Consider the following 16,012-nt stretch of genomic DNA (forward strand, 5'->3'; position numbering starts at 1 on the left):
TATTTGACCCCTGCTTTATACTCTTGGTACCTTCTATATAACGTTCATATCAAATTTTGTGAAAACTGAATCTTCCTACCTGGAGAAATAAACAAAAACATGATTTTTAGAAAAAAAGTTCATTGACCTTTGACCTTTGACCTTTGGAAAATTCACTTCAAATTCAATCAAAATATTTCACTTGTTCTCAATATTCTTCCTGCCAAGTTTTATCCAGATTGGATATTCCTGACTTGAGAAATAGCCAAAAAAACCTATTTCAGAAATAAAGGTCATTGACCTTTGACCTCTGACCTCCTTCCCAGCATCAATTTTTTTGGAGCACCCACATCATGAAGTACCCTTGGTGAAAAAATCACGCTTTTGTCCGCCGTGTCACGATAATTTCACTAAGCTACCCCACTACATGGGCTGTGCAAATCGTGGGTATTTTTTTTTTTTTACTTGATGTCAAAATCGTGGGCATTTTTGCTTAGTGCCCAACTCGTGGGCTGTATAACTAGTGGGCTGTATGACTTGTGGGCTGTTTGACTCTTGGGTATCGGTCTCGTGATGTGCACCCATTTTACGTGGTAGCGGGAAAACTACCCTACAGCAAAATGAACTCTTCCAGTCTCCCTCCAAACCAATCAACTTCTCTAAGGCTCCCACATCAGAAAATCGAGTAAAGTTGCAATTTCATTATAAAAGAATTCCTAATCTTTTTCGTCATGTCAGCGAGTTCATTGGTGATCGTGACGCATGCACGTACCTGCGTATTGAATCTCTAACGTTTCCCATGCAAACCATTCTTTGCTTTGAATTGTCTGGAATGGAATGATTTACTGTTGTCGGGATCTTCAACATACAGCGGCTCCGTTTGAGCTTACATCATCCACCTTTGCTTGTTATTCTTCAGCACTCGGAAATCATATTCATCATTTATGATGATGATCTAAATAATAGCCATTACCTTATTGTCTTGTTCCTTGTTTTCTTGCATCTCCTCTTCTATACTATCCACACATACCGACGTAATCCATCAAAAACTGTGCACCATATCTGTGACTTTAACTCTAATAAATTCTAAATTTCCCCATCCTCTTTCAATTTACTTTCCCCCATTGGGTTCTTATCCTTTGATTTTGACTCTTCACACTCTGGAGATTATTTTTCCGAACATTCACAACAGTGTACATCTGATTGTTTTATGTTAATCCCAAAAATGCAAAATAGTATTTGTGGAGAAGGTGGCTACCCCCTCCCACACCCTCCATTTCAACCTGACAACTTCCTAAGTAGGACTACACATTGGATGTCGCTCACGTTGGACACGAACCACAGTTTCGTTTTTCAATTGTCTGTGATTATCTATTTTGTGACTCTTTTTGATTAAAAAAAACCAATTCGCCAAAGAGGTGCGCCATTCAGGTCTCAAATTTGCAAAATCTTCCTTGTGTGAGAGGGGGATCATCCTCTTCCAGACCCCCACCCCCACACTCCTTTGCACAGTTATTCCAACTCAAGTCTTCCTCCCCAATCGTGAAACGGATCGACGCCCCTGCCCTTCTCACAGAATGAACGGGAAAGGTGATTTCCAGCGGTTTTTCTACATTATTTTTTTTTTGTAGAGTATACCCTGAAATCAGGTATGATTTAAAATCCTTTGCACACTCTTCACTTTCACCTCTAATGACTTTTGAAGGATGATGGTATTGAGTTGGTACTGAAAGTAGGCATCATGGGTAGAATGTGTTAATAGATCATGCTCAACTTCAGCTTAATCCGATAATCTCCCCATTGTTGTTGCTCCGGTGGTTTACGATCTGTTTTTTTTTTTCTTGTCACCCCTTTATCGCACAGCCACCACGGTTCGGTATTAAAAGATTAAGCGCTTGAATATACCCTGTCCTTCAAAGCCTGTTTCTCGGTTCACACTTTACAGAGTTTGTGCTTTCTTCAAAACATTCAGATGTGTTAGTTGAGTCAATCTGAATTGAGTTATATATCATTTTAAAGCTTACAGCCTGCTCTTTCAGCATATTTAGCAGCTGCCCTTAACTAAAAATCTACATTGGACAATTTTTTTTTTTTGCTTTTGTAATGCAGGGGCTCATATAGCAACAAGTTTAAGTTATCTTATTCACTATGGAATTATGTTCAAAAACAAGACCCTAGAATTACTATTTACAAATATCATAATTATAACACTTGAACTTCAGCTGCATAGAATACCTTTACAAATAAAGATATTGGTTAAAGGTCTTACATTGCAATTTGAATCACTTGCGCCGAGGATTTTGAAGAAATCCATGTGAAATTGTGAGTGGAGTATCGTGAGTTTCTTCAACACACGGCTTGAACAGATACTCTCCGCCAATTCATGCGACGTAGTTCTTCCACAGGTCATATCTTGAATGGACAGTGATCGCTGATGGGAATGAATAGAAATTGTTGCAAAATAAAAATTGGTTATAAAGCAAACATTTTTGCAAAAGATGACATACAGCTGCTTTGGAGTTGAAAAAATGAATAATTAAATGGAAGACGTAACACACTGAATAAAATTTAATTTCGATATTCACACTTCACAAGACTTGCTACTTAATATTAGAAACAGCTTCATTAACTTGCGAACGGTATGCAGAATAAAACGAATGAACGTCATTTTGAAAGTGTTTGAAATATTGTCATCATGATACGAAAAATATCTTTTTTTTTCAATGATGCTGCACTTGATACATAGCAGTCACGCCTATTTGCAAAATTTTGCGTATTTATTTGTGTTGTTTTTGGGCAGATTTTATCTATTCAATTCAACTCGATTCAAATTAGATTGTACTTCCAAAGGCACATTTTTGTTGATATAAGTTCAAGGAAAAAAAAAAGTTCAATGTATAACAACAATATATGGACCTAATGTTCCAAATGATTGTGTCATTAGAAAAGAGAGGCCCACGTGAAAGACGAGTTTGTAAAAGTATGGGTCACTCAAAGATAGAACTTGTAATGCAGAAAAAAAGGCAAAAACACTATACAGGCTCAAAGCGCTCACTGTTAACAAGGAGAAAGGACAAAAAAACAAGAGAAATGGGAAGGGAGGTTAGAGTAATAAAGGACGGGAAAACGAAGGAAGGAAGGAAAAAAAAGGACTACTTATGGGTAGGAGGGGTCCTCAATGCAAGTAGGGCTATTGCCAGACACTATGTAATAAACATCAAAATAATTATGCAAATGAGATGAAAAATGTGTAGGCCTTCTTCAAGTGTTATTTAAGAACCAAACAAAACTGTCCTTAATTTTCTCTTGAATACAGCAAGACTTTTTACGGTTTTTAAATCATCAAGTTGGGCACAAAAGCTTTGTCCTGTGTAAATCAAAACTGAGAAGATGGCTGGATAGCCAATATTCAGCAACGCTAAGCTGGTCTTCTGCGGGGTCCAGTTGAATGTGAGGTGGGACCACTTCACCGGGTTAAATACCCTGCTCTTTGCGATGAATGAATGAAGCGGGATCTTTTACGTGTATGAGTTGTGACTCTCTCATACACAGGACCTCCATTTTATGTCCTATCCGAGGGACAGAGTGTTTGTCTCTTGCTAGAGTAGACGTATTATTACACAGCATTGCTAAGTCCAGACTCGGGTTCGAACCCGGGTACTTAGGATCGTAGGGCAGACGCACTACCGACTGTGCCAACTTACCAGAATAATAAAAGGTAAATTAAATTAATTCGATTTCCTTAATTGTTGGAAACATTATGATAATTGGCATTTTCAAGAAAAACACATCATCATATGTTATTTAAGCTTCGTTTTTTTTTTCTAAAATGAAACATAAATTGTCGTAATTGATACAAATTTAAATCTTTAACTTTTAAAACATAACCATTCGAAAACAATTCGCTAATGTGTTCACATGGTTGTAAGTGGTATGTTAATTCTCAAAACCTAATTTTTGTAACAAATGCGATTTTTCAATCAAATGCTGATGAGTATTTACCCAAGCAAGATAAGGAAACTTAAGAGTGTGATAAAGATTAAGTAAAGTGTGAGTGGAGAAAAAATACTTCAACTTATTGATATACCAATATTGCAGGATATGATCCTACAACAATAATTAACATGATATTTTCAAGATAATTTAATGTCAACATAAACAACAAAGTATTCAATGGATAAAACCACTCCTAAGGGGTGCCATCTAACATAACATTGCCTGGAAGCGTTTCCAGTGAATTACTAAAAGGCATAAACTTAATCTTTTGCAAATTCAGAAATAATTTGCTCATTTCCGTTTGTCAACTTTCCTTTGATAGTTTGTAAAAGAATTTCGTTCAGATGAGGAAATTTAAGACTGCGATATGAATTAAGTAAAGTATGAATGGGAAAGAAAACCCTCAACTTATAGATTATACTCATATTCGAGGATACGATCATACAACAATAATTAACATGATATTTTCAAGAGATATATACTGTCAACATACACACCAAAGAATTCAGTGGACTAAACCTCTCCCAGGGGGTGCCATCTAACATAACATTGCCTGGAAGCGTTTCAAGTGAATAACTTAAAGGCATAAACTTATTTTTTTTTCTTCAAATTGAGGGATAATTTGCCAGTATCCTTTTGTCAACTCTCCTTTTATCGTTTGTAAAAGAATATTGGGGTCTCCTGGAAAAAAGAAAAGAAAGATTGGAGTCTTCGCCAAATAGGATAAAAAAGAGCGTAGCAGAAGATAAATGAAAATCATTGATACATCTAAATAGCCAGGCCAAAGCACGCCTTATTAGATATCTTATCCGTCTGCTTATACCCGCCCGCCTACTGTTCAGTTTGTAATTTTCTCTGTAACTATAATGTGTGAGATTCAACGGATGAAAACGTTTTATATCGCAGCAATTCACCTTGTAGCTTGTGTTGGTAAGATTATTCTCCTCAAAACGGTACATTTTTCATTAAAAAATACCTGTTTTCACTGATGCATCTTCTTTTTCCGAATCCTATCTTGTTACAGACGATTTCATTATTTTCTCTGAATTTATACCATTTCAACACCTTTGCAGATAACAATCCCCCTCCATATCATGTAAAGCAGGCGTGCACTGGGACATTGACCATTTTCTGAATTATTTTCTTGTAAACTTAATTTCACAGATTGGTGTTTTTCTAGGTTGTTGATCTGAACGTCCACATTTTATCTCTTTTAAGTAGGTGTATATCATCCGTGACAATAGATTTTGTTATTAGTAGGAGAGGAGACGTCTATCATAACTGCTCCTGGAGTTGTGGATATTTTTCGATATTTACACGTTCCTTTGCACATACTGGTGTTATGCTTTGTTACTGTGACATAGACGTGAGGATATGACAACTTGAACGTCAAAAAGATACTGTTTCGTCGCTTGATTTTGGTGTAATTTGACGGTCAAAATGTCGAGCAACGGGCGATCTGCTGAACACGAAGCTCCGAAAACCCGCGCCCGGACCAGGGGGCTGATTCAAGCACCGATGACCGAGGAACTGACCGCTGGTCATCAAACCGAGGCAGGGACAATCGAGGGTAATGCCACTCTCGATCTCGCCATTGAAGTGAAAATAAAGGAAGCTCTTTGTTCTGATGATGTGTTGAAAGCTCTCGTGTGCGCCGTGAAAGAAGCTGTTCTTGAACAAGTTACACAGCAGGTGTATGAGGCTCTCAAAATGGACGCCGACCAACACCAAGTTCATGTGAACAGCTTGGAAAAGAAAATGAAGGAGCTGGAAGGAAAACTCTCCGCCATGAACTCAGCGCTCGAGGAACAAGAGCAGTATAGTCGCCGAAACTGTCTGCGATTCTACGGTGTCAAGGAAAAGCCGGGCGAAAGTACCGATACACTCATCACCGACATTGTGAGAGACCACATGAACATTCACCTGGCAGCATCCGACATTGATCGCAGCCATAGAAGCACCCCGAGAAGCAGCACCAGGACAGGGCCAGAGAGGGGAAAAAGCATCATAGTCAAGTTCGCCAGCTACAATGTGCGTCAAAAGGTCTACGCTGCAAGGTCGAAGTTGAAAGGGACATCTGTCTTCATCAACGAGGATCTTACCAGCCATCGCCAGAGCTTGATGTACGCTGCGAGGATCAGTGATGCCATCGCCTGGACATGGTCGCAAGATGGAAAGATCTACGCCTTGACAACTGGAACTGGTGCTGACAGGAGGAAAATCGTCATCCGGACAAAGGCCGACATCGAACGTCTCACCTAGTTGCAATGAGTATGATGGTGATAGAGTAACGTAACGATGATTTAGCAATATGCCAACACTATACCCATGTATCATATGCTGTAAAGCAGTCAAAAATAATCAAAATGCTATGATGTGTGTTAAATGTTCATTATGGTGCCATCTCAAATGCACGTCAGTTGACAGAAAACATTCAAATCAGAAAATGATTGGATATGTGATGTTTGTTTATCCAAAGAATTGCCATTCTATCCATATTCACTCAACCCCGAGTTAAGTGGGCCATCCGATGAGTGTATAAGTACAGACAGATGTGAACCCAACGTTGAAGATTTTGAAGTAAATGTTCAGAGAATTTCTAATAAAGTGTAAAGGATTGAAGTTGACACATCTAAATTGCACGTCTTTATTGAAGAACATAGATGAACTAGGATCACTTCAACATAAACTTTCAGCTGATGTTTTTCTTTTTGACTGAAACACATATAAATGATTTGATTTCTGATTCTGAATTAAGTATTGATGGATATGATATCATACGCAGGGATAGGGACCGCTATGGAGGTGTTGTCGCCGCCTATGTCAAATCAAATATGATGTATGAAATACGTAAAGATTTAGTCGAAGACAGTCTGGAGTTGTTGCCTATTGAATTGAAGTTCACAAATAGAAAGAACTTGATAGTATACATGGTATTATAGTTGTGTGGTATAGGCCACCTAGCGCCAATCATGAAGTATTTGAACATTTTCAATCGTTTTTGCAAAATAATATCGATGACTTAAAGGGGATGGCTAGTAACCGATCTGTGGGAATCAGTGGGAATGCTGAGGGATGATTGTTCCAATCCTTGTGGGATTCATTTAAGAGTACATTACATATCTACTGTTGTGTGAAAATTATTTGCTTCAGAACGGTCTCATATTCAAGTAATGTGCAGATTAATGCCCCGTCACTGACCAGGGACGCTTACCTGGAAGCATTAAACTGCACATTACTTGAATATGGAGACCATTCTGAAGCAAATAATTTTCACACAAGAATAGATATATAATGTACTCTTAAATGAATCTCACAAGGATTGGAACAATCATCCCTCAGCATTCCCACTGATTCCCACTGATCACTTACTAGCCATCCCCTTTAAACACTGATTTTGTTATTCTCGGTGATATCAATTGTACTATGATGAAGCCGTCTGGTGTGAATTTATGGCAGACTAAGCGACTCTTACAATTGTTTGAAAGTTATAACTTAACACAAGTTATTGATAGTCCGACCAGAGTCACACAAACAACTTCTTCGATTGTAGATTTGGTTATCACCAATAAGTCTGAAAAAATTGTTCAGTCTGGTGTTTTGCCCATTTCTCTGAGCGATCATTTTTTGATATACTGTACATGGGGAAATAAATCGCCTGGATTACAAGGAAATTGTCACAGGTACAGAGAAATGCGTAATGTTAATAAAGTAAATATGACAGAATTTGTCGATGATGTGAGTAAAATAATTTGGAGTGATATCACAACTATGACAAATGTTAATGATGCATATCGCTCGTTTGAGGAAAGCTTAATGAAAGTCATTGATAAACATGCACCATTAAAGAAACAAAGAGTTAAAAAAGAAAAACTCGCCATGGATGACTGTCAATATACTGGAATTAATTCGCACAAGAAATGTACAAAAGAAAAAAAGCAATAAAAAAAAAGCAAGAATGTGATTGGTTTGAATATCGGAAACTAAGGAATCTCGTCACAAAGGAAGTGAGAAAGGCCAAAACTGAATTTGTTAGTAATACCGTAAAATCGAATATTAGTAATTCCAGTGCAATTTGAAAATCATTGAAACATCTCATGCCATCCAAAAGTCGGAGAGAAAATATTATGTCTATAGAAAAAGAGAATGGAATTATAAGTGACAAACGAGAAATAGCAGACTGTTTTAATTCATTCTTTACTGAAATTGGTGAGTCCACACAAAAAAGTGTGGAGTGTGATGATAGCGCACAATACAGACAGTTCATAAGAGCACGTGACAATACGTTTGAATTTCACTCGATCTCGGAAAGAGATGTAATCGACGTAATAGACGTATTACCAGATAAAAAGTCTTGTGGAAGTGATAATTTACCATTGTTTTTGTTGAAACCTATTTCTAAATATAAAGAGATTCCTTTCACCCAAATGTTCAATCTCTCCATTCGAACAGGGAAGGTGCCAATGAAACTGAAATGTTCCAGAATTACACCCGTGTTGAAGAGTGGTAAAAAGACTGATATGAATAACTATAGACCGATATCTATATTACCTCTTTGCGCTAAGATATTAGAGAAAAATGTGTACAATCAAGTTCATGTTTATTTGAAAGCTGCTGATATTATCAATGTAAACCAGTCTGGTTTTCGTTCTCTACACTCCACTCAGACCACCCTCCTAAAAGTAACGGAGGACTATTTAAGTTCTATGGACACAGGGAAACTCGTTGGCATGGTTACTATTGACCTGCGAAAAGCGTTTGATACAGTCGATCACTCTGTACTTCTTGACATTGTGCGCTTGATTGGTATGGGTCCTGTCGCCTGTGAATGGTTTGGGGATTATTTGAGTGGTCGCTTTCAGTGCACTGAAGTCAATGCAGTTAGATCCCAGCCTTTGAATGTAAGGTGTGGCGTACCACAGGGGTCCAATCTCGGTCCTCTTTTGTTTATGATCTACATTAACGACCTACCCAATTGTTTACAGCATTCATCTGCTGCGTTATACGCGGAGGACACATGTATTTATTTTTCTGGAGAGAGAATCAGTCAGATTGAAGCCAAACTTAACACCGATTTGGAATATGTATCTAAATGGCTGAAGTGTAATCACTTAGTTCTAAATTCCAATAAATGTGAAGCTATGATAATTGGTTCACATAAGCGAGTTAAAAAGCAACATATCAATATAGTAATTAACAACACAACCATTAAACAGGTTTCTTGTTGTAAATATCTTGGTGTTTATGTTGACCAATCACTTGACTGGAATGAACATATTGATTATTTGTGTAAAAGTACAGTGAAAAATTTGTACTTGTTGAAACAAATTCGGTCTTTTATTTCTGATGATATTGCCCTTTTGTTTTATAAATCAATTATTCAAAGTAAATTAGATTATTGTGATGTTGTGTGGAGGAACGTAAAGAAATCTCATATTCAAAGACTCCAAATTCTTCAAAATAGATCACTTTGTGCAGTACTGAACGTACAAGCTAGGTTCCCAACTGACTTATTATAAACAGCATTACCCATCGATAAACTGGATAAGAGGCGACATAAACATACTCTTCAAATTATGTATAAAATTGCACACAAGTTTTGTCCGAAATATTTGCTTGATATGTTTCAATTAAAAGTTTTCAGCTATAACGTAAGGAATTCATCGTTAAATTTTGTGTTACCTTTGATTAAGACTTGTTTCAAACATAAAAGTTTGACATATTCTGGATCAATGCATTGGAATAAGTTACCATTGGAATTGAAACAAAAACCAACGTTTGTAAGCTTTAAAAACGCACTTGACCGAAACTGTTAATTGACAACTGTTTTTTCAGGGTCTGTTCAGTTTTTGTACATGGCTATCTTTGATTGATCATGTTTGTTTCTGTCGAAATGTGTGCCGCAGTTTCATCAACATGTTATTGTGCTTTTTCTATATGTTTTTTTTTTTTATGTATGAGTTTTGTTTTTGTTTGTTTGGTTTCTTTGTTCATTTCTGTATAAAATGTATATCTATGTTGTATTTTTTATCCGCACGGACCTGCGGAAGAACAGCCTTCGGGCTGAAGTATGTGCCGTGCATAAATAAATGAATGAAATGAAATGAAAACCGATTTGTGTTTATTTGTGTTTTGCTGAATGGGGAATGAGGGTGTTTGGACATTTTCGAAGTTTATGCGGAAGTATCTCATGCACATTTTACTAAATTGTGTTAACTTTTTCAAGAAAACTCATACATTGCAAGCAAACACAATTAAAGATCTTGAACAGTTCAGCGGGGTGAGGGAGGGCAACTGCAGGGGATAACACCATAGCAACTTTCCTTTTCCATATCATATCTTCCTTACGCCATATGGACACGGTATACAATTAATTGGTCTATTGGTAGCGCTGTTCACCCTGTCGGTCTCGTTGGCCTTCTTTGTGTTGGTCTCGTAGCCTCGTTTGTTACGGTCTTAAAGTGTAACCTGGTCTTAAATTGTGACTCGATGCCTAGGCTTCTGAAAATGTGTCAGAGCAGGGAGATGAGACCGAGAGGCTCCCTGGTCAGAGCATTGCGGATGCGGTCGCGCACTCAAGGTTGTGCCCATCTCCCATGTAGTCCATGGGCCAAGACCAGATTTTTACGATATTGGTACCACTTAAAGGGACAAATTCTGCTTATGCATTTTGAAATGGTATGTATCTGTGGATGATATTTTGCTATGATAGCAATTCCAGAGAAGTAGCTTAGTCTCAGTATCAGCCGTTAACCCTTATTACCACAAATACAGTTTGTACCTGTTTTAAGCTACGTAAACCATTGAGGGCACAATCCGCTCCCTCTATAATTTCAATATTTTTCTATCGATTGCTCTGAAATGTGGCACAAATGTAAAACAAGACATACCCTACAAAATGGCACCATCAAAACTTTTCTTGGAAACCACAAAGAGGGAGCAATACGTCAAAATACAAGGAAAATAAAGAGAATCCCATGAAATAATATTCAATTAACTAATTTCAAGACATATGTGACCGTGCACCTCAAAACGAACATAAAGTCGCACACACTGATTTTGCGTGAGGACTGAAAATAAGTAAAATGGGTCAACCTAGCCGAACTTGACTTTTTCATATTTTCTGAAAGAGCGGGTCTTCTTTTACATTATGCTAAAATTTGGTATCATAAAACGGGCAGGAAAGTGTGTTTTTTAGCAGTTTATCTCGAACATTCTTGATAGAATAGTGTGATTAGGTGTGTCTTCAGAATCCCTTTTTCATTTCTGAAAAACCTTGTCCGCACTCTTCACTTTCAACTCTATTAACTTTTGAAAGGATAGTGCTACTGCTTTGAAAGTTGGCATAAATTATGGACAGAATGTGTTAATGAGGCATGCTTAATTTCAGTTTAATTTGATAATCCCTTCATTGTTGTTACTCTGGTGGTTTACTTCCTGCTTTTTGTCCCATTCATTGCACAGCCAGCACGGTTTGGTAAAGATTAAGCGCTTGAATAGACACTGTACTTTAGAGCCTCTTTTCTCAGTTCCCACTTTTCCTGAGTTTGTGTTTTCTTTCCAATATTTAGATAGGTTAGGAGAGTCCATTTGATTTGAGTTATACATCATTTTACAGCTTAAAGTCGGCTCTTTCAGAATATGGTCTTAACTAAAAATTCATGTCTGGCGACTTTTTGTTTGTTTTGAGGTGCAGGGTCACATTATGTCGGGCAGTTAAAAGGCAAAATGCATCTAGTTTTTGATGTTGATTTCTTTGTAGACATATTAAGACACATTTGAACTTCATATTCACCTTTTCAGAGCATTGATTTACAGGTCCAAATCTTAAGAAAATGGTGTTTTCCACAGAAAAAAAAAATCAAAACAAAACACAAGAGGGCGCTGTAGCTATTTCAATGGAATACTTCCTTTAAAAATATATATGTGACACTGCACCCCAAAACAAACAAAAAGTCGCCAGACATGAATTTTTAGTTAAGACCATATTCTGAAAGAGCAGACTTTAAGCTTTAAAATGATGTATAACTCAAATCAAAAGGACTCTCCTAACCTATCTAAATATTGGAAAGAAAGCACAAACTCAGGAAAAGTGTGAACTGAGAAAAGAGGCTCTGAAGTACAGTGTCTATTCAAGCGCTTAATCTTTACCAAACCATCCTGGCTGTGCGATGAATGGGACAAAAAACAGGAAGTAAACCACCAGAGTAACAACAATGAAGGGATTATCAGATTAAACTGAAATTAAGCATGCCTCATTAACACATTCTATCCATAATCAATGCCAACTTTCAAAGCAGTAGCACTATCCTTTCAAAAGTTATTAGAGTTGAAAGTGAAGAGTGTGGACAAGGTTTTTCAGAAATGAAAAAGGGATTCTAAGGACACACCTAATCACACTATTCTACCAAAAATGTTCGAGATAAACTGCTAAAAAAACACACTTTTCCGCCCGTTTTATGATACCAAATTTTAGCATAATGTAAAAGAAGACCCGCTCTTTCAGAAAATATGAAAAAGTCAAGTTCGGCTAGGTTGACCCATTTCTTTTATTTTCAGTCCTCACGCAAAATCAGTGTGTGCGACTTTATGTTCGTTTTGAGGTGCACGGTCACATATTTTAAAGTATGAACAATTTGAATACATTATTCTGAGGAAGTTTAAACTCTGTAAGCGCATGTGAAATGCACAGGCTGTTCAAAACGATTTTTTTTTTGTTTACTCCAATAGTATATCAACTTGAAAACAAAAACAATATATTGCAGCTGTCATGTAAAGAACACTCAAAGTTTGCAGATTTCTTCAGTCATTCATAAGATAATAAATAAAAAGAAACTAAAACTGGGTCAAAATGTGAAACAACTTGCTTATGTTTAGGCTGTTGCCATGGTAACCAAAATACTTTAACACAAATTAAACATATCATCTTATACAACGTATGATTTTATGCGTAATAAGTTTTTAATAGGAAACGACATCAAATATGAAGGTGATCAGACAAGATATCAAGAAACTTATGGTGAAGAAATTTTTATTTTCATTATTAGCGGAGCACCTCCCTCTCCAAATTTTAGGGATAATAACAATTCATCCACTGTCATATAATCAAATGCGAGGGCATCCCCGTTCCACACACGAGAGCGATTGTATTCTTTGAGCTGTTATTCAACAATGCGATCAACATTTTGTGAAATATTTAAGGGAAAAAATTTAAAAACGCATTCAAGGACAATATCAAAGGCAATATTGTATCGGTCACCTTTAAAAAAAAAAAATCATGATTACTATAATATTCGTAATCAAATCACTCTGTACTTAAACTAAGCAGAGCCACTATCATCACCAACATTTCGATATCAGTGACCTATATAAGGCACCTCAACAAACAACCCCAAGTACCAACCACCGAGAGATAGCAAGACATCCTTCTTAATGCTAATAATTCTGCAAAACTGGTGAGTTAATATATTACTAAGATATACGAAACACTTTATAGAGCAAACTTGCATCGATAAGTAATGGAAAAGGATAAAGTGACATGAAATAGGATAGATAGTGCCATGATAATCATACCAAAAGATATACGAAAAACGAACATCAGTATTAATTAAAGAAAAAATAAAGAGCAAACACAAAATAGGCACGCAGATGTATATAATGAGCGTTAATCCAAACCAGAGAGTTTTGGGGCGGCTTTATTCTTCTGTTTTGTTTTTGTTGGTCACCGCCATGTAACTTCAGAAAGTCACTGAGCTTCGATATAGCTGAGGAGTAACAAATGTCTGCAAATGCAGATAAAGCTATGTTGACGGAGCAAATCAGTGTTTGTTGCAGAGTATTTGTCACAATTTTCAGAGCAATTGCATTTTGGTGGAGTTTCATAATTCTGGAACAAGGAAGTTATATAACGATCCCCTCTGACACAAGGTATAAAGAAAAAAGTCCAAGGGGGCCCTAGATACCGAGGAACAAATAGAATTGCTAAATCGAAACTACTTTGCTCCTATAGCCATGCGTCATGCTAGGATAACCAATTTGCGAGAAGTACAATAAGCACCCCCCCCCCCCCCCCAAAAAAAAAAAGAGAAAAACGAAGAAGGATAATTTCTTTCATTGTTGAATGACTTTCTAAATATCTGATAAATCATTTGAAAATGTGATGTCCAAGTACAAAAACCAAAGTCTGGGTTTGGGGTAAAATTTTGGAATGGGAATGGGCAAAACCCTCCAATTCCCTTGCTGCATACAACCCTTGGGGTACGACCGCGGTTATGTGTTAGTATCAAGATCTGCAAAGACCTTATTTTAAAGGGGCTGTACAGTACTGGTTGAGGTGGGGATTCATGTTTTTTTACATTCCTAAGTGAGATAATGAGAAACCTCTTATGAAATATGAAAGAGCATGTAATTTTAAAAAGGATTCAACGTTTATTTGATGAAAATTGGTTTTCAAATGGATGAGATATCCAAAAACGTGATAATAAAATACTACAGGCCACGCCTTTTAATAGGATCTGTTTGTTTCACCTTGTTTTTGGATATCTCAGTCATTTCAAAACCGATTTTCATCAAATAAACTTTTGATACCCCTTTAGAATTGCATGCTCTTTGACATCTCATAGAGTGGTTTCTAAATATCTCGCAAAGCTAAATCCTCACCTCGACCAGAACTGTACACACCCTTTAATGTATGTTTGATGCTGTAATCTTTATGTAATTGAATATACATCAGTACTATCTTCCGCTTTGTATAATCTTATCATTTTGAACTGCCATCTTTGTTGTGATTACTCCAGAATCCCAACTTTCACTGTTCTTTCAGATAGGAAAATTCATTATCACTTATCTTATCATAATCATAATCAGATTAAACTGAAATTAAGCATGCCTCATTAACACATTCTGTCCATAATTAATGCCCACTTTCGAAGCAGTAGCACTATCCTTTCAAAAGTTATTAGAGTTGAAAGTGAAGAGTGTGGACAAGGTTTTTCAGAAATGAAAAAGGGATTCTAAAGACACACCTAATCACACTATTCTTTAAAAAAAAATGTTCGAGATAAACTGCTAAAAAAACACACTTTCCTGCCCGTTTTATGATACCAAACTTTAGAATAATGTAAAAGAAGACCCGCTCTTTCAGAAAATATGAAAATATCAAGTTCGGCTAGGTTGACCCATTTCACTTATGTTCAGTCCTCACGCAAAATCAGTGTGTGCGACTTTATGTTCGTTTTGAGGTGCACGGTCACATAATTATGTAAGCCTTAATTAGGCTATGTCTTGAATATTCATTGATAGTCATTTAGCCAGATGTAACCCTTGAATTGGCTGTAAAACTGTATGAAAACAATTATTTTTTGCTCGGCACAAGATACGAAAAGATGCACAGTGGAATGTAGCAATTTATCGTAAAAAATCAAATTCCATGGGCATCTTTGCGGAGAAAATGAATGGCAATAAATAGTAAGAAAATATCGTTGTGCAGTAACGTCTCCCATTCCATACACTTTCTCCTACATAAAGAGAGGTACCATGTAGAACAGCCTTTGGATATAGCCTCGACTGACTTGAACGTAGACTATTACTAGACAGAGATACACCGCGTTCAAAACAGTGAGCTCCGTAGAGACCGTGCTTTATTGATTTGCATATGTGACCCTGCACCTCAAAACAAACACAAAGTCGCCAGCCATGAATTTTTAGTTAAGACAAAAATCTGAAAGAGCAGACTTTAAGCTTTAAAATGATATATAACTCAAATCAAACGGACTTTCCTAACCTATTTAAATATTGGAAAGAAAGCACAAACTCAGGAAAACTGTGAACTGAGAAAAGAAGCTCTGAAGTACAGTGTCTATTCAAGTGCTTAATCTTTACCAAACCGTGCTGGCTGTGCGATGAATGGGACAAAAAACAGGAAGTAAACCACCAGAGTAACAACAATGAAGGGATTATCTGATTGAACTGAAATTAGGAATGCCTCATTAACACATTCTGTCCATAATTAATGCCAACTTTCAAAGCAGTAGTACCA

General features: G+C 36.8%; 1 protein-coding gene across 1 annotated transcript in view; it reads right to left on the bottom strand.

Moving 5' to 3' along the window:
* LOC139732960 (uncharacterized) overlaps window positions 1-16,012 on the bottom strand; it is a 480,027-nt gene that overhangs the window by 415,549 nt on the left and 48,466 nt on the right. The window contains exon 7 of the mRNA XM_071643795.1: window positions 2,249-2,410. Coding sequence (XP_071499896.1) covers window positions 2,249-2,410 — 162 coding nt within the window. The remainder of the gene's footprint in view (window positions 1-2,248; window positions 2,411-16,012) is intronic.

The sequence above is a fragment of the Diadema antillarum genome, unplaced genomic scaffold (assembly GCF_040938485.1).
Source record: "Diadema antillarum isolate AM-2024a unplaced genomic scaffold, OU_Dant_1.0 seq00000457_RagTag, whole genome shotgun sequence".
Taxonomy (NCBI): domain Eukaryota; kingdom Metazoa; phylum Echinodermata; class Echinoidea; order Diadematoida; family Diadematidae; genus Diadema; species Diadema antillarum.